General features: G+C 56.3%; 2 protein-coding genes across 2 annotated transcripts in view; one reads left to right on the forward strand and one right to left on the reverse strand.

Moving 5' to 3' along the window:
- XKRX (XK, Kell blood group complex subunit-related, X-linked) overlaps positions 1-6,550 on the reverse strand; it is an 11,670-nt gene extending 5,120 nt beyond the window's left edge. The window contains exon 1 of the mRNA XM_010572541.1: positions 6,497-6,550. Coding sequence (XP_010570843.1) covers positions 6,497-6,550 — 54 coding nt within the window. The remainder of the gene's footprint in view (positions 1-6,496) is intronic.
- An 801-nt stretch (positions 6,551-7,351) lies between these two features.
- On the forward strand, positions 7,352-10,656 carry ARL13A (ADP-ribosylation factor-like 13A). Its single transcript, XM_010572542.1, has 7 exons — positions 7,352-7,593; positions 7,933-8,032; positions 9,141-9,211; positions 9,453-9,702; positions 10,031-10,136; positions 10,216-10,387; positions 10,643-10,656. The coding sequence occupies exons 1-7, from the start codon at positions 7,485-7,487 to the stop codon at positions 10,654-10,656; spliced, it is 822 nt and encodes a 273-aa protein (XP_010570844.1). The 5' UTR covers positions 7,352-7,484.
- The last annotated feature ends 11,508 nt before the right edge of the window (positions 10,657-22,164 follow it).

Raw genomic sequence — 22,164 nt, forward strand, 5'->3', positions numbered from 1 at the left:
GCCAAGCCCTGGCCCAATTGTGCCCTGGCAGCTACAAGCACCCCGAGGTGCAGCAACACCGGGAGTCCCCCCCAGGGGAGAGGTGTCAGGCGTCCCCAGGGACAGTGGGGTCCTGCCATGGGGCAGGTGGGGATGCCAGTGTGGGTGCCAGCCCTGCCTGCAGCCAGGCCCGCGGCTTTTACCAGCCGTCTGCCAGAGCGCTGCCCGCACCCACTACCGTCCCAGCACCGGGGGCCGACCCTCTGCTCCAGCCCCAGGGAAGGGTGCGTGGGACTGGGCCAGGGCACCCACCAGCCCGTGACCTCGCGCTTTGTAGGGCAGCGTGTGGGAGGAAGGGTGTTGCCAAGGCAGGGAGCTTTTTGGTATCTTGCAAGCCGAGCTGTGGTAGGAGCACCCCTTTGGGTCCGGCGGGGAGCTGGTGTGTGTCTGCAGGGGTGGCCTCAAGATTTGGGTAGGATGTTACGGGGGAGATGTGGCTCCTGCGTCCTGGATGCTCCTGCCTCCAGGTAGGAGGATGTGAAGACCACCTTGGCCTACAGCTGAGCAGCAGGGAGCCTTTCCCATCGCCTTGAAGGACCCACCTTCATGCTGATGGGCTATATGGACTCGCTGATGGAGCCAAACCTCCCACCGCTCAGCCCCACATCCCCTCCTCTCTGTCCCACCTGTGGTCCAGGCCTGGGGACGCCAGCCGAGCTCCCCACCTCGGTCACCAGCGCAGCGGTGGGAACACAAAGCTGGCTGGGCTGCTCCCCGCATCGACGGCCGTGGGGGTCCCTGCTCTGCCCGGCACGCGCGGTGACCCCCAGCACCAGCCCTGCCTGCCTGTCCCCCAAAATCGGTGGTGTGAGTGCAGGCAGCTGCCGGCACGCTGATGCACGCACGCCGTCTCGCCCGACTGCACACTGCCTGCCAGATTACTCAGTCCAGCCTGGGCACACGCTGGCTGGCTGGGAGAGCTGGGACAAGGCACGGAGTGCTTGAGGTCGGCCAATTTTCCCTGGTTTAGGCAGACCGGGAAGTCTTAGGTAACTTTTAAAAGGCACTCAGTGTTCATCTCTTGGCAGCCAGGCCAGCTCGCAAGGAGGTGCCCAGGCTAATGGCAGGGACGCTGTGTCCATCACCTGCCCAGCCCTGTGCAAGCCAAAAGCATGAAAGCCCCCAAGCCCCACGCACCAGAGTCTCCCCCGTTTTACCAGGATTGAAGCATTACCAGGGCTATCGGGCTTATCAGCAGCAGAGCTGGGAGTAAAACCGCCTGAGACCTTGGAGGCCGCGTCTCCCCCGACAGCAGCTCCACACAGAAGCAATCACTGTCTGCAGCTGCTCAGCACTTTTCCATCCAACACCGAACAACTGCTTTGGGAAACCACAAACACCATGAGCTCACAGGGACTGGCCTGACCGGCAGGGACGGGAGACCTACGTGTGACCGCTCAGCTCTGGTATGAGAGTTACATATTTTCAGGCTGTTTTTGGAAAACAGCCTCTCCAAAAAAAACCCTAGCAGGGCAGAGAGCAAAGGGAACAGCGTCCAAGCGAAGGAGCCTGTCCGCCAGCCGGGTGGCTCCTGCGGACACCCGGGGTGGGAGCTGTGCACGGGCAGCAGCTGCGCCGGCCCCGGCACGCAGCCTGGCCGGGCGCTCAGCCGGCAACGGCGCATCGCTCGGCGCTGCCAACTGCGCCCACACCTCTGTATTAGCAGCAAGAGCAACGTGCAATTTATACCATTTATGCAACTTCCATTTATCCAAATTAAAAGCATCCCCCAGGAGTCTGGCAGGTCACCAAGCCCTCGGCTGAGCAATGCCTGGGCTCTGACTCATCATACTTTTAATTTCATCTTCTCCTGCTTCATGATGAAATACGTAAGAGCGATTGTTTAAGCAGTCAAGAATTCCAGTCCTGCGTCCAGGAGCACCAGCAGCCATCAGGGGAACGGAGGGACGAAGCCTCACAGCGCTTCCCACACCAGTTATTATCCCATTTTCCGACCCAAGCACGGAGAGGCAGCGGGCTGTTTTCTCATTCATGCTGTGAGTCACCCCTCAAGCCTAACCCTACCTGTCCGCAGCTCAGCACTGTAAACAGCAGACCATAAAAACAATCTGTCACAGAGAGCATCGCCGAGCCATCCTGCCCCCGCTGCCTCTGCCACTCCCTGTGCCTGCCGGCTCGACGCCTGCGCCTCTGCCTGCAAACCCAGCGCCGCTTGGGCTGCACAGACACCCTGTGACAGCCCCAGAGCCGCCGGCTGACCCAGAGCTGCGGCAAGCCGGGACGGACTGCCTGGATGCTGGGGACATCCCACCCAGGTGTTCCCATGTGAGGTGGGCAGATCCTGGGCCAGCGGAGCGGGTGGCTGCTGGCTGGCCTCGCTTGGAGCCCTCCCAGGAGCGGAGCAGCCCCCGGGCTGTGGAGCTGTGGTCTGGGTCGGTGAAATGACCACCAACATGATGCGAAGCTGCCATGGAAGCGCCCGTCAGGGTAAAACCCAAGGTGCCAAACAGAGGGGGACTGTGCTGGCATCTCTAGGACCACTTAAGAAAGTGAGGGGGTTTAGATGGTTTGCGGGTTACTTATGTTACAGCAGGACCTAGAAGCTCATGTGTTTTGCAGACCTCACTGTCAGGAGCTGGAATAGGAGCAAAAGGCAGAGGAAAGGAGAAAACACTGTTTTCCCCGCACAAGGGTGGCACGGTGCCGGCCAAGTCCCTGCCCTGTGCCCTGCTGCAGGCACCAGCATTCAGGGGTCTTCCCCCACCCGGGGATGCCCAAGACACCGGTCCAAGTCCTGCCACCACGTGCGGATGTCAGTTCTCCTATTCCCACAAATGCCTGCCCTGTCCTGGAGAGCTTCCCAGCTTCATTATTTTCTTAATCCCAGCCTTCATTATGTTTTTTAATCCCAGTGTTCACACAACGCACTTCGAACACAGGGCCGTGGCAGTGGCGGCTGCCCGCCGTGTGAAATGGGGAATTTGCTGTGCAGTTTTTCCAGCCCCTTGCATGCCGCGAGGGCATTTGTGTGTGAGAGCCCGGGCCGTACGTGGGGTGGGAGCAAGCTCCCTCACCAGCTCTCACTCTGAAAATAGCCATGTGTGCTTTACACACGCCTGCCTGACGGCTCGGCTCCTATAAAAGGAGAAGAGCAAAGCTGTTTGGAAATGGCAGGGAGCTCCTTGTCAAAGCCCTTAAAGAGCCTTGGTGGGGAGTGCTGCCGGCAAGCTCCCGCAAGCTAAGCTCTCTTCTCCTTCTCCTTTTCCCAGGGCACTGCCACTGCACTAGGACCCGGAGCAGACATCGCTCCCAGATTGCTCGCTGGGACATGTCAAGCACATGCTGCCGGCTTCCCAAATATAGCCCTGCACACAGAGGTGGAAGCAGCCGCTCGGGGTGCAGGCATGGCCGTGCTCCCTCCCTGCTGCCCTTTTGGATCTGATATCTCCCCACTTTGTGCTGAGGATTAAACATTCAGCTGGTGCCACACGGAGGGATGGTGGGGATGTGTTGATCCCCAAAAAGCCCCCGTGTGCTGGATGAAGTGGAAATCACAGAGTGTTCCCCAGCTTGACATGCAGTGAGCAGCAGGGCTGGTGGCTGGGGGGGTTCCCAGGAATCTGTGAGCTGGGAACTTTTTACTTAGTTTGGAAATAGCTTTGCAAATGACTGGTTTTCATAGCCTAAACTGTTTGGATTTTGCATTGCTTTCTCAATAACTCAGCTGTATTTTTTCCTGCCCCGGCAGTCTGTGGAATAGTTTCTGGTTGGGGAAATATTTTTTCCATTTGCTTCATCATGCGACTGCTTTTGCCGCTCCATTTCCTTGTCCAGCTTTGTTTCCTTATCCTGCTGGGAGAAAAACCTGTCTCTGCCCTGAGGACCTCATCCCCCTAAATCTCACTGCAGGCTGGAGGCTGTGCTGAGCCCACTGCTGGGCTCAGTGCTGCCAGAGCCAGGGTGTTCCTCCGGCACGAGCCATGCCACGGCTGCCTCACGGCTTAAATTCTTTAACAAGAAAACAGAGTTACCTTCTTCGGGTGCATTTATAGGTCTTTGCGATAATTACACATTTTGAAGTCATGCCTCCTTGGCTACAGTCCCAGCTTAGGCAGCGGGTGATGCTCTAACACTAAACCAGGCAGGAAGGGTTAAAATTACTTCTAATTAACTGATTCCCCCAGTCCTACCTGCTGTAAGAGTATACAGCCCTGGCAGCGTGCTAACCCAGGCAGGCTGTAACTGCGCGTGCCCGGGCGTCCTGGCAGGCAGAAGGAATGGTTTACACGCTCCTTTCCCCCATGCTTTGCTGCAGCAAAGCAAGAGGAGCGCTGTAATGCTTTCAGCAAAACCACTGTAGGAGTCTGGGGAGAACTTTTAGCCATCTCAGGGGCATCACTGAGCTGTGTGCAAGGCACAAGAGCAAGCTGGCCCCTTCCCTGTGCAGCAGGGAGCAGAGCAAACCCCGGCAGAGAAGCTTGCGCTTAAATCCAAGCCTCTCCTGGGAATTCGTGTGTTCTCTAGCTGGGAACTACCCGGCCAGAAATTGGGTGAAAAGCAACCAGCTCCCTGCACGCTTCCTCCCCTGCTTCTGCATCCACCGCAGGGTGGTAGTACCGGCAGCGGGGGAGCAAAGAGTGCTCCAGAAAAACAACATCACTTACCCAAAATAGCTTGCAAAATGGTTGCTGGCCTGGTGGCGCGGAGCGCAGCCGGTTTCCATCGTGGCCTCCGCGCCAGCACAAAGTAAAGTGCTGGCACAGAGGCCACCGTGCAAACCGGCCACGGTCCCCACCGCCACGCCAGCCTGCCAGCAAACACCCCCAGTGCCCCCATTCATCACCAACAGGTCTCCGTGGCACAGGCTGTAATCATCCTGCATTTCCAGCCTGACCGCAGGGCGTTTGCCTGTAATTAGCTCTTGGGATTTAGGAGCTTGTATGATCCGGGGTTATCGTTAGCCACCAGAGCCGTGGATTTAAAGGGACGATGCGGGTATTTGCATATCTGCCACCTCGGTGTGCTGCTGCCGTCGTCCGATGCGTTAAATAGAAAGACGAGTCCCTCCCCAAAGCCTGTGCATGTCCTCGCCCTGCTGTGAATGCCTTTTTGGTCAGAGACGATGCGGTTCTAAGCAAAGCAGGACAGCTTGCAAATATTTCCACCGGGACTTTTTGGTCCGTGCCGTCACCTCGGTTTTGGTGCCACCCCAGCTCCAGGCTCTCGGTCAATGCTATAGGCAGCCCTTATAGCTCTGCGCTGGCCACTGCTTTCCCTTGCAAGCTGTCACTCCCCATGTGCAAGCTCCCCAGCCCTGCCACTGCCTCCCCCCCGACTCTGCTCCTCACACTGGGGGTCCCAGGCGGGGGGTTCCCGGTGTGCCCAGTGCTGGCTCGGGCACATACTCACGGGGTCTAGGGAAGCCAAGGCAGGGCAGCCCGCCAGCCCACGTCCATCTGCGCTTCTCCGCAGTCCCTCTGGTTTCGCCTCCTTCCCTTGCCTGCAACACTCCAGCAGGCAGAAATAGCCCCAAAACACGTGCCGCCTTCCGGGAAGCGATGCCAGGGGCCGAGCAGCCCCTGTGCCCCGGGCACAGCCTTCCCTCGGGGGCTCCCGCTGGCACCGCCAACACTAGAGGGTCCAGCCCGGCACAGTGCCGGGGCACGGTCCGGTAACAGCTCCGGTGAGGAACATCTCCAGTTATCCGCCAAGATAATAAATTCTGCCTTAGAGTTTCTCACCTGGCAACAGTCACCAAGGAAACCCGGACGGCTGCTGCGGGTCCCCGCTGGCACTGCCCAGGGGGGGTCCCCGCAAATGCTGGCAGAGGGGCTGCGGTTGCACCCCGGCCGGCCGGCTGCGCGGGCGAAGGGCCAGCTGCCCGCTCGGTAATCTGAGCCCAGGCCCGGCAAAACACCCGTCGATCTGGGCTTGGCCCTCGCGCCGCCTCTCTAGTCCAGCGTGGGTTTCACCAGATCTGGGGTGGATTTTGAGGTTTTCCTGGCTGTTGAGCACGGTGTGGGCGCATCAGGAGGGGTGACCTGGAGCTGCCCCAGGCTCCCTGAGGGTTTCCCGGTCCCCAGCGCCGGTTTGGCTGGGGAGTTTGGACACTTGTGTTAAAAGCAGCAGAGCCCCAAGTGCTCAGAGACCTCTGGAAATCCATCAGTGCCGGAGTGAGACCAGATCTTGCTGCCCCTGGGGGATGCTGTGCCACTGCCTCCAGGGCTGCCTGCCGCACGGTGCTTCCCTATTTATAGCACCCATGGTCGTGCCTCTTCATGTGCCCTGCCCGGCCGTCCCCTGGCAGTGCCACCCCGAGGCACAGAGGCAGGCGCTGACGCTTCCAGCAGGTCATTTCAGCCCTGGTACGGCTAATTCTGCAAAACACTCCCCAGCCCCATGCTGCCTGCAAACCTGGTGCTGCCACTGGTCCCGGCGAGATGCAGGCACGGGAGCAACTGGGAAAGGCCATCAGGCTGGGGACGGGGCTCTGTACCTGGGCCAGGCTAAGGAAGCTGAAGTGCAGCCGCTGCCCCACCACCAGCGGCATGGGGGTGAACAGTCGCCCCAAATATTGTTGTATATGGCCGTCATATCCGTACGGAAACTTCCTCCATCAATCATTAACCACGCGTGGCTCCCGGCCCACGGCACGGCTCTGGGGCACCTCCCTTACCCAGGGATGGGCACCGAGCTTCCTGGTGGAGTGCGGGACCGTGCCCAGCCTGGGCTCGCCCGCCTTGGGCCATCCCAGAGCTGTGGGATGCCTGGTGGCATCTTGGCGTCCTCGGCAAAATGGCTGGGGCTCAGGTGGTCGAGGTAGCGCTGCCGTGGTTTAGCACGGACCGATGCGAGGCAGTGGGATCCCTGCTGGCTTTTGGAGGGTCTCATGGCCTCGACCCTCCGGACCCCACTCCCCCCACCCAAAGCTTCTGTGGCTCAGATATCTCTGTGTGGCCTCTTCTCCTCCACAAACAGCGGCAGCGTGCCAGGGAGGGCAGCCCCGGCTGGGGAAAGCAGCAGGAAACCTGAGGAGCAAGATAAGAGCTTTGGAGTTGCAGATCAAGGAGTCGGGCTTTTTTGGTTCCAATCCCTGCCCCGCCATCAAAGGGTCCCCACCACTGCCCTGCTCCCAGCCTGGCACCAGCTTGGGCTGGTTGGTATTTTTATTCTGAGTGGCCCAGGACCTGCTGCTGCTCGGGGGGTGCCTCGTTAGGGCGTGAAATACAAGCAGTGAGCAGTGACGTCCCCCAGCCTGGCACAGAGGGGACCCCCGGGTGGTCGGCAGAGCCACGCACACCGTGCAGGGGCTGCTCCTTGCAGGGGCCGCAGGGAAACAACCATGCAGGGACGCCGTTCGTTAGAGGAGACACTGATTCAGCTGGAAACCCCACGTGGGCTGTCAGGCGATGTCCCCACCACAAGCCATTTAAGCCAGCGATGGAAGCGTGAGGCTGCCCAGCCTGGGTGCAGCCGGGTGGGTAATGCAGTGCCATGCTGTGCCGCCCAGCGCGGCAGGCAGCCGTGCGGCACTCCATGTCCCAGCAGCCACCGGCCTGGCCCGACCCACCGGGATTAAGGAGGCTGCAAGGAGTAAGTAATTTAAATCCAGATTAGATTTAAGCAGCTGCTACGCAAAGGGGATGTGAGCAGGGGCTGCGAGGCAGGAACGAGCGGGTGAGAGGCCGATTGGCACTCCTGTGACGCGAGAAGGGGCTGCCGGGGCAGGGGCAGGCCAGGGGGTCCGTGCCCGTGGGGTATTGCCCGGGGGGCTGGGGTTTGTCCCCAGGCTTGGCTTGTGTGTGCTGGGCTGGAGGCAGCAGTGATGGGCCGTGGGACGGGGCACCCAGGGGTGAGATGCTCCCCGCCATGGGGAGAAAGCATAGGCAGGAGGACGAAGCACGGGGACATGCCGGGCTGCTCGCTTCGTAGGTGCCAAAGAGACGCCATCCCTCCACGCAGAGCTGCCGAGCATGTTCCACCTCTTCTCCCACTGCTGGTCGTGGCTGCAGACCATACAGGAGCCTGTCAGGTAGGTCCCGGTGCCCACTCTTTGGGGGTCCTCGGTGGGGGTACAACATCTACCTGCGCATTTATCAGTGAGGGCACCCGTGCGGTAACACTGTGAGAGCGGTGCCCATTGCATGAACCGTCCCCAAACCGTGGAGCAAGGCACACGCGTGTCCTCGCTGTCCCTGCAGCAGGCAGGAGCTGGGCAGGCAGGGGAGCAGGATGGGCAGGGGTGTGCATGTGGGGAGCGCTCCCAGCAGGATTCCCCCTATGCAAAGTCAGCAGCTCCCCAAGAAATCTGGGGAGGACAAAGTGAAACACTTGCCATGTTCCCATGTGTCGGGAGACCTGGGTTAATTCCCTGGGGATGGCATTGCACCAGCCTGGGCAGACACTGCGGGCAGTGAGGGGGTTTATGGTCCTCTCCCATCCGCGAGATTGCCATAATGCCAGAGGTGGAGCCACGCTGCCCACGCAGCCTGGTCTGCATGTTTAAGGAAGAAAAAGACACTGCGAATGACTACTGTGGCTTGTCAGCCACAGGGAAAACATTCTGCCTGTGGCTCTGGTGGAGCACATGGCTGGAGACCAAATAGGATTGTTTAGCAACAGGAAAAACCTCCTGAGTCCAAGCAGAAGCTCATAAAACATCCTTGCTACCTCTCCCTAGCAGTGTATACCCATAACTCACTGACAAGGAAGGACACCGAGAGCAATCATTAACTGTTTGCATATAAGAAACAACCTTTTTGGCCTGTGCATATCCTTGCTTGATGCTGTATGATTTGAAAAGGAATGCTTGCCGTGGGAAGCACATTGAAGGTCCCGCAGCGTGGCTGTCCCGCAGTGCCGGGGTGGCTCCAGGAGCCTGTGCCTGCCCTCGCCCTCTCCCAGGCACCGGGGACTGTCCCTGCCCTCGCCCCCAGCTCAGCCGGAGCCTGTGTCACCGTCCTGCCCCTCTCCCCCAGCTCAGCCGGAGCCTGTGTCACCGTCCTGCCCCTCTCCTGGTTGAAGAGCAGCTGCCATGGGCAGGGTCCCTTGCCTGCCAGTCCAGGGGCCAGTAGCGGTCAACCCTCCCCAGAGAGCACAGCCTTTCTCTGGGATGCTCACCCGCTGTTGTCCCTCCTCAGGAAGGTGACCCTCCTCGTCGTGGGGCTGGACAATGTGGGAAAAACCTCCATCATTATGGACATAGAGAGAGGTGAGGAACAGCGCAGCCCCGATGCCGGCCTCGGCCGGAGGCAGCAGCTTCACGGGCATCTGCAACCAAGCGCCTGAGCCTTGAAGGACCGAGACCCTTGAAATACAGCTGCTGGGCTGGGGGAAATGTGCAAGGCACTGGGCAGCCCTGGTAGTGGAGGCAGGGAAGTGTCCAGGGGAGGAGGAGGCAGGGATGCTCCCGGGCTCGCCATGCCAGCTCTCTGCCCTCTCCCCGCGCGCAGCGCTGGCCGGCGAGGTGCTGCCCGCCGTGCAGCCCGGCCAGACCTGCCTGCGGGTGGACAGGTTCGAGGTGACACTGGTGGACCTGCCCGGGGGCCAGCGCTCCCGCAGTGCCTGGCGCAACCACTACAGCGCGGCCCACGGGTTCCTCTTCGTCCTGGACTCCAGTGACCTGGCGCGGATAGAGGAGGCCCGCAAGGTCCTGAGCCGCGTCCTGAGCCATCCTGACGTCTCTGGGAAGCCCCTCTTACTGTAAGGCCGAGTCCCCAGGGTGCGACCTGTAGGGTTTGGGGTGAGGGGGGGAGTGAGAACCCGTTGCTGGGGTTGTGGGGTGCGTGGCCGGGCTCCTGCGGGGATGTGGCACCAAGGGGGCTGTCGGGGGGTGCTGGGACATGGGGACCCCAGTGCTGCTCCAGAGCTGGGACCATCCCTGGAAAGGGGCTGAGGAGGGGGCTCCAGAGCAGGGTAAGGGCTGGGGCAAAGCCAAACGGGGACAAAGCATCCAGCCTCCCCCACTCTCGTGCGGCGAGGCACCCAGAGGCCAGGGTGATGGCCGCTCTGCATCCTCCCCGTCCCCCAGGCTGGCCAACAAACAGGACTCGACGACCGCCCTACTGCCCTGCGAGCTGATCGAGCGCCTTTCCCTGGAGCGGCTGGTCAACGAGAACCGCTCGCCCTGCCGCATCGTGAGTGCAGGGGTTCTCTTCCCCCCGCTCCCCTCCACCCCGTTCCCCTCCGGGGCTGACCTTGCCCATCCACCCGCAGGAGCCCTGCGCTGCCAACCGGGCTCCCCCCGCCGGTCCGGGTCGTGCCACCCTACAGGGGCTGCGCTGGCTCCTCCGCACCATCCCCACCGCCCCGGTACCACTGCCCAGTCCCGGTCCAAGGGCATCCCGCGGCTGCCCACCCGCCCGCAGGTGGGTGCGGGACTCGGTCCGTGCGTGTCCCCGTGTTTCCCCACCCCGCGGGGCTCGTCCCCATCCCCGCGCCGTGTTCTCGCCCCACCAGGGACCCACTGCCCACGGGGGAGGATGCCCGAGACAGTACGGGGAAGACGGGGGAGTACCGGCCGCTGCGGCCCATCCGCCGCCTTCTCCCCGTGGTGAGCGAGGTTGCCCCCTCAACCTGGGATGGGACGGGATGGAAAAGGGGGGTCCCACCACCTTCCCTTCATCCCCCGTATCCTGCCCAGGAGGAGAGCACTAAGGCTCCTGGGAGGAGGAAGAGGAAGGGGAAGGTGAGGAAGAAGGGCTCGGGGCAGCCAAGTCCAGCCGAGGAACCAGAGGCACCAGGAGGAGGGGGTGACAGCCGAGCGGGGGCTGCGGGGGGGCTGCTGCCCCCCAACAAGGTCGGGCAGGGGGAGCCCGCGCCCACTGGGATGGCCACCCCCCACCCAGGTGAGAGGGGGCCGTGGGGGGCTGCTGGCACCACGGGTACCAGGACCCCCTGAGACACCCTACCGGGTTGGTTTTGGGATTTGGCAACACGGCAGTGTGCTGGACCACTGGTCCCCGCCACCTCCATTAGCTTTGCTTGCAGATCAGCTGAGCGCAGAGCAGGGTCCCAGGAGTTCGGCCAGAGAAGAGGAGAGACATCTCTGAGCATCTCCACAGGGGCTGATGCATGGGATGGAGGACTGTGGATCCGCCAGCAGCAGTCCTCTCAGCTGGTTTGGTGACAAATGCACCCTTGCTCAGATGTGGTGCCTGAAATTTCATATTTCTCCATCCAGTGCAGGGAACGAAAAAGAAAAAGAAGAAGAAAATCAAGAATAAAATCAAGTTACAGGAACCTGCTGTGGAGCCGCAGCGTGAGGAGGTCTCAAGCACCTTTGGTTGGTGTTTCCCAGGACAGGTTTTGCTGAAAAGGGTCAGGGGGTCTGGCCTGCTGGCAGCGGGGTGTGAGCTGTGCAGGAGCCCTTGGCCATGGGGTGCTTGGTGTGGGGACATGGGCACAAACCCGTGCGGCTGCAGGGCAAGGTGGGGGCTGTTGGGGAGGCAGATGCTGCTGCTGCTGCCTTTGGGTGGGATGCGGGGAGGCCACGCGAGTGCACCGTGCTGGACCCCGGGGTGTCCTTGCAGTCCTCGCTCAGCGCAGGCTGCCAGGCTGGACCCCGGAGCTGGCCCCAGTGTTAGTGCCTGACCGGTTCCCTTCCTCCCAGACTTGTACCGCCGGGCAATGCTGGCCCTGAAGGTGAGGCAGGAGCAGAGGAAGCAGCAGTCCGCCATCGTCCCCTGAGCAGGAAGGCATGTCCCAGGGGATATGTGTGGTCCCAGGGGACCCCAGATCGCAGTGGCAGTGGGACCGACGCTCATACAGGGCTTCTGAGGTGCTTGGCCAGGGCTGCCAGTCCTGGGCAATGGGTCCTGGGGCATGAACAGCATCGTTGTGCTCTGCGTGGCTTGAAAACCAGGGATCCGCAGGAGCGAGCCAAAAGTCCCTTTGTAAGACGCCTCTCTGGCAGCCGGGCTGCAAACCCGTCTGAAAAGCGAATAGCCAGCCACTTGCCGACCCCGTGTTAGTATTCTGTGGAAGATTCGGTCTGAACCCGACCGAGTCTGTGGAAGAGAGGAAGATCGGAGCAAACATCCCAGGGGAAAAGCCTGTCTCTTGAATTGGCCTATGCCCAAAGCTGTCTTCGTAGGTCAGGGGCTGACTCGGCCCCTCATTCAGTCCCTGGCTGCTACCTGGACCAGTCTCATCTCCTGCTGGTGAAGGTGGGAGGGCAGTCACGGATGGTCTGCAGAAGAGCTTCCCCTGGCCCCCAGCCACACCTGGCAGGGCTGTCGGGAACCCCCTCGCACGGTGGAGGAGGGTGATGCCCGTGTTGTCTGTGCATCCTTGCAGCCTGTCAGCAAAGGCTTAGTTCAATGGCAGCTGGTGGTGGAGGCTGCTGGAGGTTCCATCCCCAGGTCGTTCCTCCTGATCCTGCCATCCTCCCAGGAGGGACAGTGGTGACCTGCAGGTGATGCAAAATCCTCCCGTGTCACTGACAGCCTGGCACCCTGCAGCCCCAGGCGGTCCCTGATCTGTGCTCAGCTCAGCCCTGAGAAGGGAGAACGAGCAGCATGCGCATCCCAACACAACCTGTCTGCAATGCACACCATGTCTGGCAGAGCCAGGCTGTCGCAGGGACTGGGATGTGCTGGAAGGCTCATGCTGCCCGGCTCCATCTGGGTGCCTGTGCAGGGAAACCAGCCGTCAGCCCTGGAAACACTTTACATGAAGTCAGGAGTGCAGCAGTTTTCCCTTCACGGCTGCAACAGCATTAGGACTTGAATGGTGTTCAGCAGCAGAACGTGAGTCACCTCTGCTCCCATGATTACTGATTAACAGGCAAGGTCTTTGTTGTCCAGGGGAAGAAAAATCACTAAAGCCCTTCCCTCAGCAGGGCTGAAAAGGGAAGAGAAGAGAAGCTCCAGCTATTCTGCCTTGCCAGTCTGCTGTACAGTTCTGTCTAACTGTGCCAGATTCAACTGTCAGTGACTATAGGGATTAATTGTAAATAAATTGTAAATAACAAGAGTACAAATTAATACTGGCCTGTAAATACAGCACTTTTAGTAAACATTCGTCTCTGTCTGGTGGAGATCCCTGTGCTGCTGGTACTGTGGGTGACATGGGAGGGCAAACTGGGGACCCGTGCCTGTGGCAGAGCCCCTTCTCTCAGGGTGGGTTGGGGCCATGTGTGCCCCCACGGGGGCTGGTCCACACTGCCAGCCAGGGTCCTTCTACCAGGGTCACGGATGTCTGCAGGGCCATGGGGAGAGAAATATTAAAAGTTTATCCCCTCTAACGGCCGCTTCTCATGCACCCACCGGCACTGGGAGGAGGACAAGCCCTCCCAAACAGCCAGCACCCCAAACCAGTCCATGGCCGTGCTGGGGCTGAGCCTCGCTCGCCGCAGCTCCAAAATCCTGTGGGGAGTGGGAGCTGAGAGGATTTGGGAGCATCTGGCAGCCAGGTTCCTCTGGTGCTCCCTGCAGCTCCTGGCTGTGCAGCTCCTCGGCACGGGTGCCGGCAGCCACGCGAGGACACGGCGTGCCCCGTGTGACACCCACAGCCAGAGCAGATGGCCAGTGAGACAAGTCCAAAGGCAGAACTGGCCCGGCTGGCTCTGCTGGATGGCTGAATGAAACTTTCCCTGAAAGCCCGCTGTAAGAAATCGGTTAGGTTGATCTAACGCACTTTCACCTAACAATAATGACATCAAGTTGAGTGGTGCATACAGGTGGTTCAAATATATTTCAAGATCAAACCACATTATCCTGGTGCTTCCATGGCTGTAGAGCAGCTAATCCCTACCACAACCAGGAGACAATCCTGGTCTGCACCAACTAGGAATACAACTTTTGTCTTCTTTCAAAGGTGAACAGCAAAAACTCCGTGTTAGAAATGGTCTATCTCAAAGCCAGAAACAACTCAGAAGCGAGATCTTGAGGTCTATGTGATCAAAGATAAACTGAAATATATTAATTAACGTCTACTCCACGCCATGGGGTAATGGGCTGGGCTGCTCCTGCCACGCGTGAAAAGCAGTGGCTGTAGCAGGGGGTGCACGCCGGGGGCACGCAGGCTGGGCAGGGCTCCTTTTTCCATTGTTCTCCTCCTGCTGTTCATCTTACAGCCCGGTAGCTGAATAACCACCAAGGGAAGGAGGTCTCTGGGAAGTACGGTCCTCGGTGGCACTGCCTGCTCCAGTGGGGTGAGGTGCAGCTCTGCCCATGCAGGTCCCGACGTGTCCGATCTGCTGGTGGGTGCGCCGAGGCCAGGCGTGGTGCCCAGCAGTGGTGCTTGCCTTGGGGAGATGTCCCCAAAAATGAGGTGGTGGTGAGTGGCACCCTCCCATGAATCTTGGGTTTGTCGGAAAGCACTGGAGCTCCAAATGCACCGAGAAGCACGAAGAAGAGATGCAGCAGCAACTGCCCTGGGGAGACCCATCTTCTCTCTACTGATGCAGAAAGTAAATGGTATCAATAGCATTTTCTGCAGGGACAACTGGAGCTAGCTGGGTGATAGAACCGTGCTTTGCATTTAAGCATTTTTATATTATCTAGCACATCCTTCTTTTCAGGTTTCCAGAGGAGCTGTCTCAGGAGGGTCTGGTTAGACAAAACCTAGTTTCTGCTTCCATGAGCGTTTTCATGGTGCCTCAGCCTGGGCTGCGACTGCATTTGTTGCAAACTGGTGACACAGAAGCGTGTGTGAGTTTTGCATGTCTGCAGCCCACTTTCGATGGTGCTTGTTTGGGGAACCTGTGGCTGCCGGCATGGCCAGCAGCAGCTCTCTCCATGGCATGTGTCCTTCTAAGCCTGAAGGAGGGAGGGAGGGAGGGAGGCTGTGCTTGTCTGAGCTTTGCAAAAGTTGGTGATGGTTTGTACAGCACCAGGAGGAAATGAAGAGATGTTTCAGCGAGTGCCTGCGAGTATAGACCTACACTGGGGCATGGCTGGTCCCACCTCCTCATACCAACATTGCTTTGCACAATCAGATTTTTTCCTGATGTCTGTGCGTGGGCTGAAATTTGGAAGGTAGGAGAGAGACTACTGCTCTTTTGAGAAGAGGAGTGGGAAGAGCATTGCTTGGTCAGTGCTACAAAAGCTTCCAAGCCCTCCTGTGTACAGCACATCACCAAGCTTTCCAGGCAGCAGGAAGACCTGGAGGAGATCCTGGCAGACAGGACCATTGGTGAGGCTGCCAGCCCCTCCGGCTGCCCCCATGGCCCTGCTGTGCTTTCTCCCACTTCTTTACACTTTGCTTTCTGCCCGCTGGCTGGGCTCAGCCAGGAATTACACTTTATTTACCTCCCCCCCTTGCTCCTCTCAACCCCCAGGAGAGGATAGGGAAGGCGACGTTGACTCTGTGATCTCCTCTGAGAGCCCTTGACTTGTCTCTCAGATATGGACAGGGCAGGAGATCCCCCATGGCAAGCTGGTCTTAAGATGCCCAGGTATCTCTCCTGCTGTACATCCACTGTTGTACTTTATTAATAAAAACTCACTTGTGTGGTTTTTTTTTTCCCCCTATACAAGCCATTACAGGGGAGTGTGAACCACTGTGGGTCTCACCATCATTTCCAGCTTTCAGGTGCAGAGATCCTTTGGGAGCCAGCCTTCCTTACGCCTGCAGCGAGGATGCCCCACGCACCGAGGGGCAGGACAGTGAAGGGGAGCCCGGTCCTGGGGTACTCCATATATCGGGGAGCACAAGGTGGCACAACCCAGCAGAGGCCAGGCCTGACGAGGGAAAACAGCTTAACAAAGCGACAGAGATTTGTGATTGTGTGAAAAACATGATGGCTCTTTGTCCACTCCTTTACTAACCCCAAGTTACAGAAGAAGGACCCAGGGAGTGGTTTTTGAGAAAGCATCCCAGACACTGGAATTTGAACATTGATTTAGGACTGTAAAGGCAATTAAGTGCAAGTGTGAGTGATCCTTGCTAACAGGTGTTTTGCAAGGCAAATGCAATGGGTCACATCCTGCAGAATGCCTGCAGGTGCTCCTCATTCCCTGCCAGCCTCCCTGTACATCCCATACGTGTTGTAGGGCATATAAACAGCCAGGGCAAGCCCAGGGCTTGCCTGGGGATAGAGCTTGAGATTTGGGTTGGTGAAGGTCTTTTGCAGGTGGCTCTCCCCTCACTCTTCTGGACCAAAGGTAAAAAAATTAATAAAAATTTCCTTTCCCCACAGCAGCGGTGGCTGGTGGTGGAAGCGAGCAGCTGCTGCTCCCTGTCTTTGCCATCCCTTGGGATAGGGCTGGAAGTATCCCAAATGTGCTGATCAGGCAGCGCTAAGATGTGGGGCTCCTTCTCTGGTTACACTGCTGCTGAAAGCTGGTTTACAGTATGTATATACTTAAATAAATATATATGAGCGAGGTTAGTGGATTTTAAACCTTGGAAGGGGTGTTTGGGCTGATAAAAGCCTGGAGTGGATTTTTTTTTTGGAGCTTGAGAACTTGATTGTTATGTACACTTTCTCATGCTTACAGCTCCTACCCTCTGACTCAGGTGGGCTGGGTGCCAGCATGCTCTTGTGGCAGTTTCCTAGCCAAGTGAGAAAAAGGAAGTGTTGGGAAATACTTTTATTTTTTCTGGGTAAGCACCCTAGGGCACAGACGATTTCCTTGAGATCATTCAAAATATTGAGCTGAAAAATGCCAGCATGTGATATCAGGCAGCTTTCACTCCCCTCCAGCTCTCAGAGGCTGCATATATTGAATAATGAATAACCAAGAGCAGGGTTTCTTTTGGGGTTTTGTTATCGGTTGTAGATCCTCTGTTGTATTACATTAAAAATGAGAGCTGGAGTGTTTGCTGTCATGTATTCTGCAGAATTTTTAGAAAAAACAAGGCATAATTAGGTGAGAGTAACTCCCCAAGCTTTTCCTGATTGTTATAAAAGAGGCTATTAAGACTTTGCAGGGAAAGAGAAGATAACGAGGACTGGAAATTAAGAAAATATGAAAACTTTCCCTTTCTAGGTTAAATGAGCCTTGTTGGAGACATTATTGCTGGCAGGAGGAGGAAGGATATAATCAAATTTATTTAATGGATGTATTTGTCTCGGGGCACAAGGGAATGTGCTGGAATCTGAGGTATATAGATTTGTCACATCATATACCAAATATACTCGCCTTTTTTTCCCCCCTCTTATAAAAAGCTTGTTTTTTAAAAAGGGAAATTCTGTTAACTAAAATTAGTAGTCTTTCTCTTTCATAAATTATCACTCTGTAAGTCGCTGCAGATTTGAATAGCTTATTTCAGACTATAAGGGGAAAGTGCCTCTTGAGAAAGACTATCAGTGTATTAATTAGAAGGGCTTTTGCTACAGAATATCACTGGAAATGGGATCAAGAGCCAATTTATTAAACAAAAGTTTTCATTTTAAAGTCTTCTGCAGCAGTCACAGCTCAGGCCTTGTCTGTGAGAGAACTTTGACCTTATTAAACTGCATTTGTATTTCAGTGCAGCTGGGTTTAGTCAGACTCTAGCCCAAATCCCTGACCTGGGATGTAAGTCTTTTTCTTGCTACCCAAGCTGTGCTCTGCATTAGACTTTACAACCCACTTTCGATGCATAGTGCAGCTGTAGGAAGATGTTTTGGGGGTGATTTTGTGTAGGTCTTTTGCTGTTTGATTTTTTTCTTTTTTTTTCTGGGCTTGTGCTCACAGGTTGCAAGGTACAACTGCTGCACAGGCCTGCAGCTACCAGCATCTGAACCCCGTGCCCTGCTCCAGCAAAGAAAGCTGCTGGTGGAGTGATAAATTGGTTTAAAATGGACTCGAGGTAGAGAAAAGCATGTCCAAATTCCCTTGCTCAACGTACACTGCAGCGTGGATGCTGCTGCTGAGTCAACTCCGTAGTGCTCAGTGCAGGCTCTGAACTTGCCTCTTCCTTCCTTTTTCCAGGAAGGCTGGGGAAAGCCCAGAGCTCTCCTCGGGAGGTCCCTGCTGCAGGTTGTGACTTCCCAGAGGAAGTCATAAGTCCAAAGCAGAGCTTTTTGGCACAGGCTGTGAGGCAGGACTTTGGAAACTGTCGCTGTGTGATGCTCTCCACTGGTGCTTGTCACACTGTGCTGATCCAGGGGGGACGGGATGCACAGGCTCCGAGGGAAGTACAGAGGCATGCCTCCATGCAAACCCCTCTGCAGACAGTTATTGGTTTCCTTTCCCCATGGGTGTTTTGCAAGTATGATGCAATCCCTCCTTGTAACACCCTTGATATGGTGCTAGCTGGCCCGTCCTGGCTGAGACCTGATTTTCCCAGGCAGGTGGGTGCTAGAGGAGGATGAAGCCTACACCCTCTCCTGGTGAGGGGCAATGAGAAATACCCAGAGATGTCAGGAGCTAAAGGCCATATGTAGGACTTCCAGCTGAGCGTTTGTGTGGCTTTGGCCATTTTCAGAAAGCAAACTCCTGGTTCCATGCCCGTTGGTCAGCCCATGCAGGCAGGGTAAGCAAAGACCACTGCAGGGTGGATTTGAAAGTCTCAGATGTGAACAGACAGGGATTCTGTCTTGGCATCTGCTGGCAAAAATGTTGCATAAGAAATGAGAACAACGCTTGTCAATGAATCAGTGAAGGATCTGCCCTGTTCAGCAGAAGGGAAGGAAAAAAATGGTGTTGTCGGCTCCTCCTCGGCATTCCCCTGAGGAAGGCAGAGAAGGGCTCCCAGCACATATCGATGTACCTGTGGGCAAGGACAGAGCCCTGCCAGTCTCTGTGGAGTGCCATGCCTCCAGCAGCCCTGAGCATGAACTCGGACTTTCCCAGATGGAGATGGCCCAGAGATGGCTCTTGGGAGAGAAAAAATAGCTTTGAAAGTGCATGGCTGTGGTGGTGGTCAGCAGCGAGTGCCCTTTCCCTGATCCTCTTGCCCAGTGTGAGCAGGAGCTCCACAAGCAGCAAGTCAATAGGGAGGTCATGCCCTTACAATAAATTATCTGTCTATCTAAATAGTTGGATTAACAAGATCTACTTCAAGGCATCACAACATTAGAGATAAATCTGTAGTACTCGTCAGGAGGTGGGATGGGCCTTGAAGAGAAGTAATGCATCTCCATTGACTTCATACTCCACCAGATATTATAAAAATCCATAAAATGTAAGACATGGCAAGCCAACCGCATGTTGTTCCAAAGACAGCTCTCCTCCTCTAACTGGCCACACGGTGGCAGAAGAAGCAAAGAATATTGAAAAAATAAGTGTTTCTTAAAAAAAAAAAAAGGCTGTGAGGGCTAGCGTGGGGTTAGTGGGGAGGGAGGCTGGCTCTTGCCTCCTGTTAAGCTACCTACCAGAGATTGAGGTTCAAAAGCCTCCATTGCTGTGAACATTTAAAAAAAAAAATGTTACAGGAAATGCAAACTATTTTGCGAAAGGATCTGATGGACTGTCCCAGGTTATGAGTAGTTCACAGCAATCTGTTCATGCCCTGGTTGGCAGTCTGCTGAGAGCTTGGCTGATGTACTGGATAACTAGTTTTTGATGCTAGTTGAAGTGGTGATGGGTCCCAGCTGAGCTGTATTGTGCAAAATTCTCTTTGGGACCTGCCCCTCGTGGTCCCCTTGCCATGGACAGGACATGCCTGGATGCAGGACGGAGTCCGTGCTTGCTCCGTGCCGGAGGCCCCTTTGGTACTGCGTGTGCCATGTATGTTATCCGCATGGGGACCGGCTGTTTGTGGCATTAAAAGGTGCATTAAAACCAGATTCCATTGTAAAAGACCTGTGAGCGGATAGAGTTGCTACCAGATCAGCAGCTGAATCATGCAGGCTGTTTCAGGGTGTGAAAAAGCCCAGTCAGGGCTGCTTTGCTTCCTCTCTGTGGGATGCTTTCCGCTGAGATAGGGGTTTTGCAGCTCCAAGGCTACTGTGTCAGCAGCAAAAGGGGAGGATGACAGTTGCCTTGATTTCTCCAGTGAAATCATGCCTTTGGCCATGTGGGCTACGCAGGGAGACAGATTGATAGAAGCAGTCTGGTCCATGGCAGAAGACTCTGGTTCTGCTCTGGCTGAGTATGGGAGACCAAACGCTTGCCTGTACCTGCTTCCCAGCTGTGCTGGCTTTCTTGGATTTGCTTCATCTGGGAGCTCCCTGGAAGAGGGTACTTCTCTGAAACCACAGCCACTGTTGGCAATACATTAAAGATAATTACCTATTGCTTAATTCTGTATCACAGTCTAATTCTTGCATTTTAGTTGTAACTCCAGCAAACTTTTAAAAAATGAAGACAGCAGCATTTCAAACTAAACTGGATAGGGGCTGCAATTTGTACAGCATGGAAGTCATAAAGACAAGTGTAGCTGTGTGGTTCCTCTCTTTTGGTGAGACCAAGTTCCCTTCTTACTGGTTAATGTGGGTGAGAGATGAGGACTAACTGCACCTGCAGGAATAGATTGTAGAAGAGAAGAATATAGTTGTTTGGGTTTTGTTTCTTTTTTTTTCTACTGGGCCAGATCAGCCAGGCTGCCTTGGCCTTTGGAAACATGCAGGTGCCTGGCCCCGAAGGTTGGTGGTTCGTTGGGCATCATTGATCTGTTCAAAACCCACCACAGAGCACTGCAGCAGGAAAAATGTCTGAGAACAGCAGCTCCCTCTTCTAGCCAACACAAACAGGCTAGGAAAACATCAGAAAAGTATCAAAAAAGCAGTGCAAAAGCTGCAGTATAGTGTTGATCTAAGTTTAGTTCTGTTATTGTTTTGTGGGTAAGGGAAGTCTAAAGCTAAACTGGTTAGGCATTCTATTAAGATGTTTAACAATTCCCATTCATTATTTTAAAATGTGTTTAAAATTGCCTGGCATTGTTTTCTGGTTTCCTCTGTTGTGGTTAGGCTTTTGTGTGGAAAGGTAAGTAACAGCACAGCTGCATGGAGAATAGCTGCATGGAGTGGAAGGGTTGCACTCGGGATTCAGAGGAGTGCTGGCTGTCCCCTCGGGAACGCTGCCTTGCTCCGTGGGGATGTGGGAGCCTTCGCTGAGCCACGTACTGCTGTCCTGGGATAACTGGGGTTAAAAAAAAAAAACAACCAAAAACCCACTCAAGTAGGCTCCTGCCTGTCTAACACCTGACTGCTATTTTGGTGCTGCCCAGGGCAGGCTTTCTGTGCGAGCTTAGATATATCATACTGTGTAAAACTGCCAGACAGTTGGTGCTTAAGTAGAGCAAATGTGACTGGTTTTAGCCTTAGTAAAATCAATAGGGTATTATTCTTGCTTTAAAAACGCTGAGTGAAAAATCTCTGTGCGTTTTCCAGGTCTCTGGAAGCCGGCAGCTGCTCTCTGGGCCCAGTCGTGGTGCAACACGGCGAGTTTTGCTCAGCTTCCAAGGAGAAGCCTGCTTTAAAACGGGAGCAACGCAGGCTGCCGAAATGACGGGGTCTCCTGGGTGTTGGGGTCGAGCAGCCCGCCTGCTCCCGGAGGTCCTCGGGGCTGCCGGCAAGGGACGGCACCAGGAAGGCTGTTCCAGAGGATATTGCTCCAGAAAAGGCTGTTCTATTACCAATGTCAACAACGTAATAGAAAACTGTAGATTTTTGTGAGGTTACATCTCGTCTTTCTCGAATTCGGTGGTTTATGTGGAAACAAATGTCCTCGTGCTCCGTGCCCTCTGGACCAGGGAGGTGCTCCCTGGAGGAAGCTGTTCCAGGTGAGTGTCGCTCCCCTTCACGTGTTACCCCAGCCCAGAGGGAAGAGGATACGGGTTTGCCCTGTGTGCTGCCGAAAGGCTGGAGGCTCCGGGGAAAGCCGGGCAGTTCTGGGCTCAGGGGCTGCAAAACCTCCCCGTGGGTTTGGCTGGACATGATGGCGGGGAAGGCTTAGCCACCCAGGGCAGCGCCTGAGGAGTGCTCTCCTGGGGATGTGCCCGGGAAGAGTTTGCAGAGGGGAAAAATACCAAGGGGCTCGAAGCACCGTCGGTGGTCTGTCAGGACTCGGAAAGCGCTCCAAGGCGTGTTTATGGTGTTTTCCTGAGCATCGTGGCAGGGACCGGACTTCTGCGCCAAGAGGGTTACTGGGAGGCCTGTGACACGGGCGAGAGGGGAGGTGGATTGAGGACAAAACTGTGCCCGGTGTCCAACCGTGGCTCCAGAGAGGGGCTGGGGAGGCGGGCAGGAGGGGGTCTGACTAACCCAAAGGCCCTGGGGCTCAGAGGGCCGCGGGGACGAGGCTTCTCTCAAGCCCCAGCTGCAGCCCGTCCCCTCACCCCTCGCTC

The sequence above is a fragment of the Haliaeetus leucocephalus genome, unplaced genomic scaffold, assembly GCF_000737465.1.
Source record: "Haliaeetus leucocephalus isolate CR32 unplaced genomic scaffold, Haliaeetus_leucocephalus-4.0 Scaffold340, whole genome shotgun sequence".
In the NCBI taxonomy this organism is placed as follows: Eukaryota; Metazoa; Chordata; class Aves; order Accipitriformes; family Accipitridae; genus Haliaeetus; species Haliaeetus leucocephalus.

Bases quoted from the DNA above. Each gene is read 5' to 3' on its own strand.
- ARL13A (XM_010572542.1), top strand. From the start codon at position 7,485: ATGCAGTGCCATGCTGTGCCGCCCAGCGCGGCAGGCAGCCGTGCGGCA. The intron at 9,212-9,452 runs GTGAGGAACAGC...CCCCGCGCGCAG, and splicing joins CATTATGGACATAGAGAGAG to CGCTGGCCGGCGAGGTGCTG. The intron at 10,137-10,215 runs GTGAGTGCAGGG...ATCCACCCGCAG, and splicing joins ACCGCTCGCCCTGCCGCATC to GAGCCCTGCGCTGCCAACCG.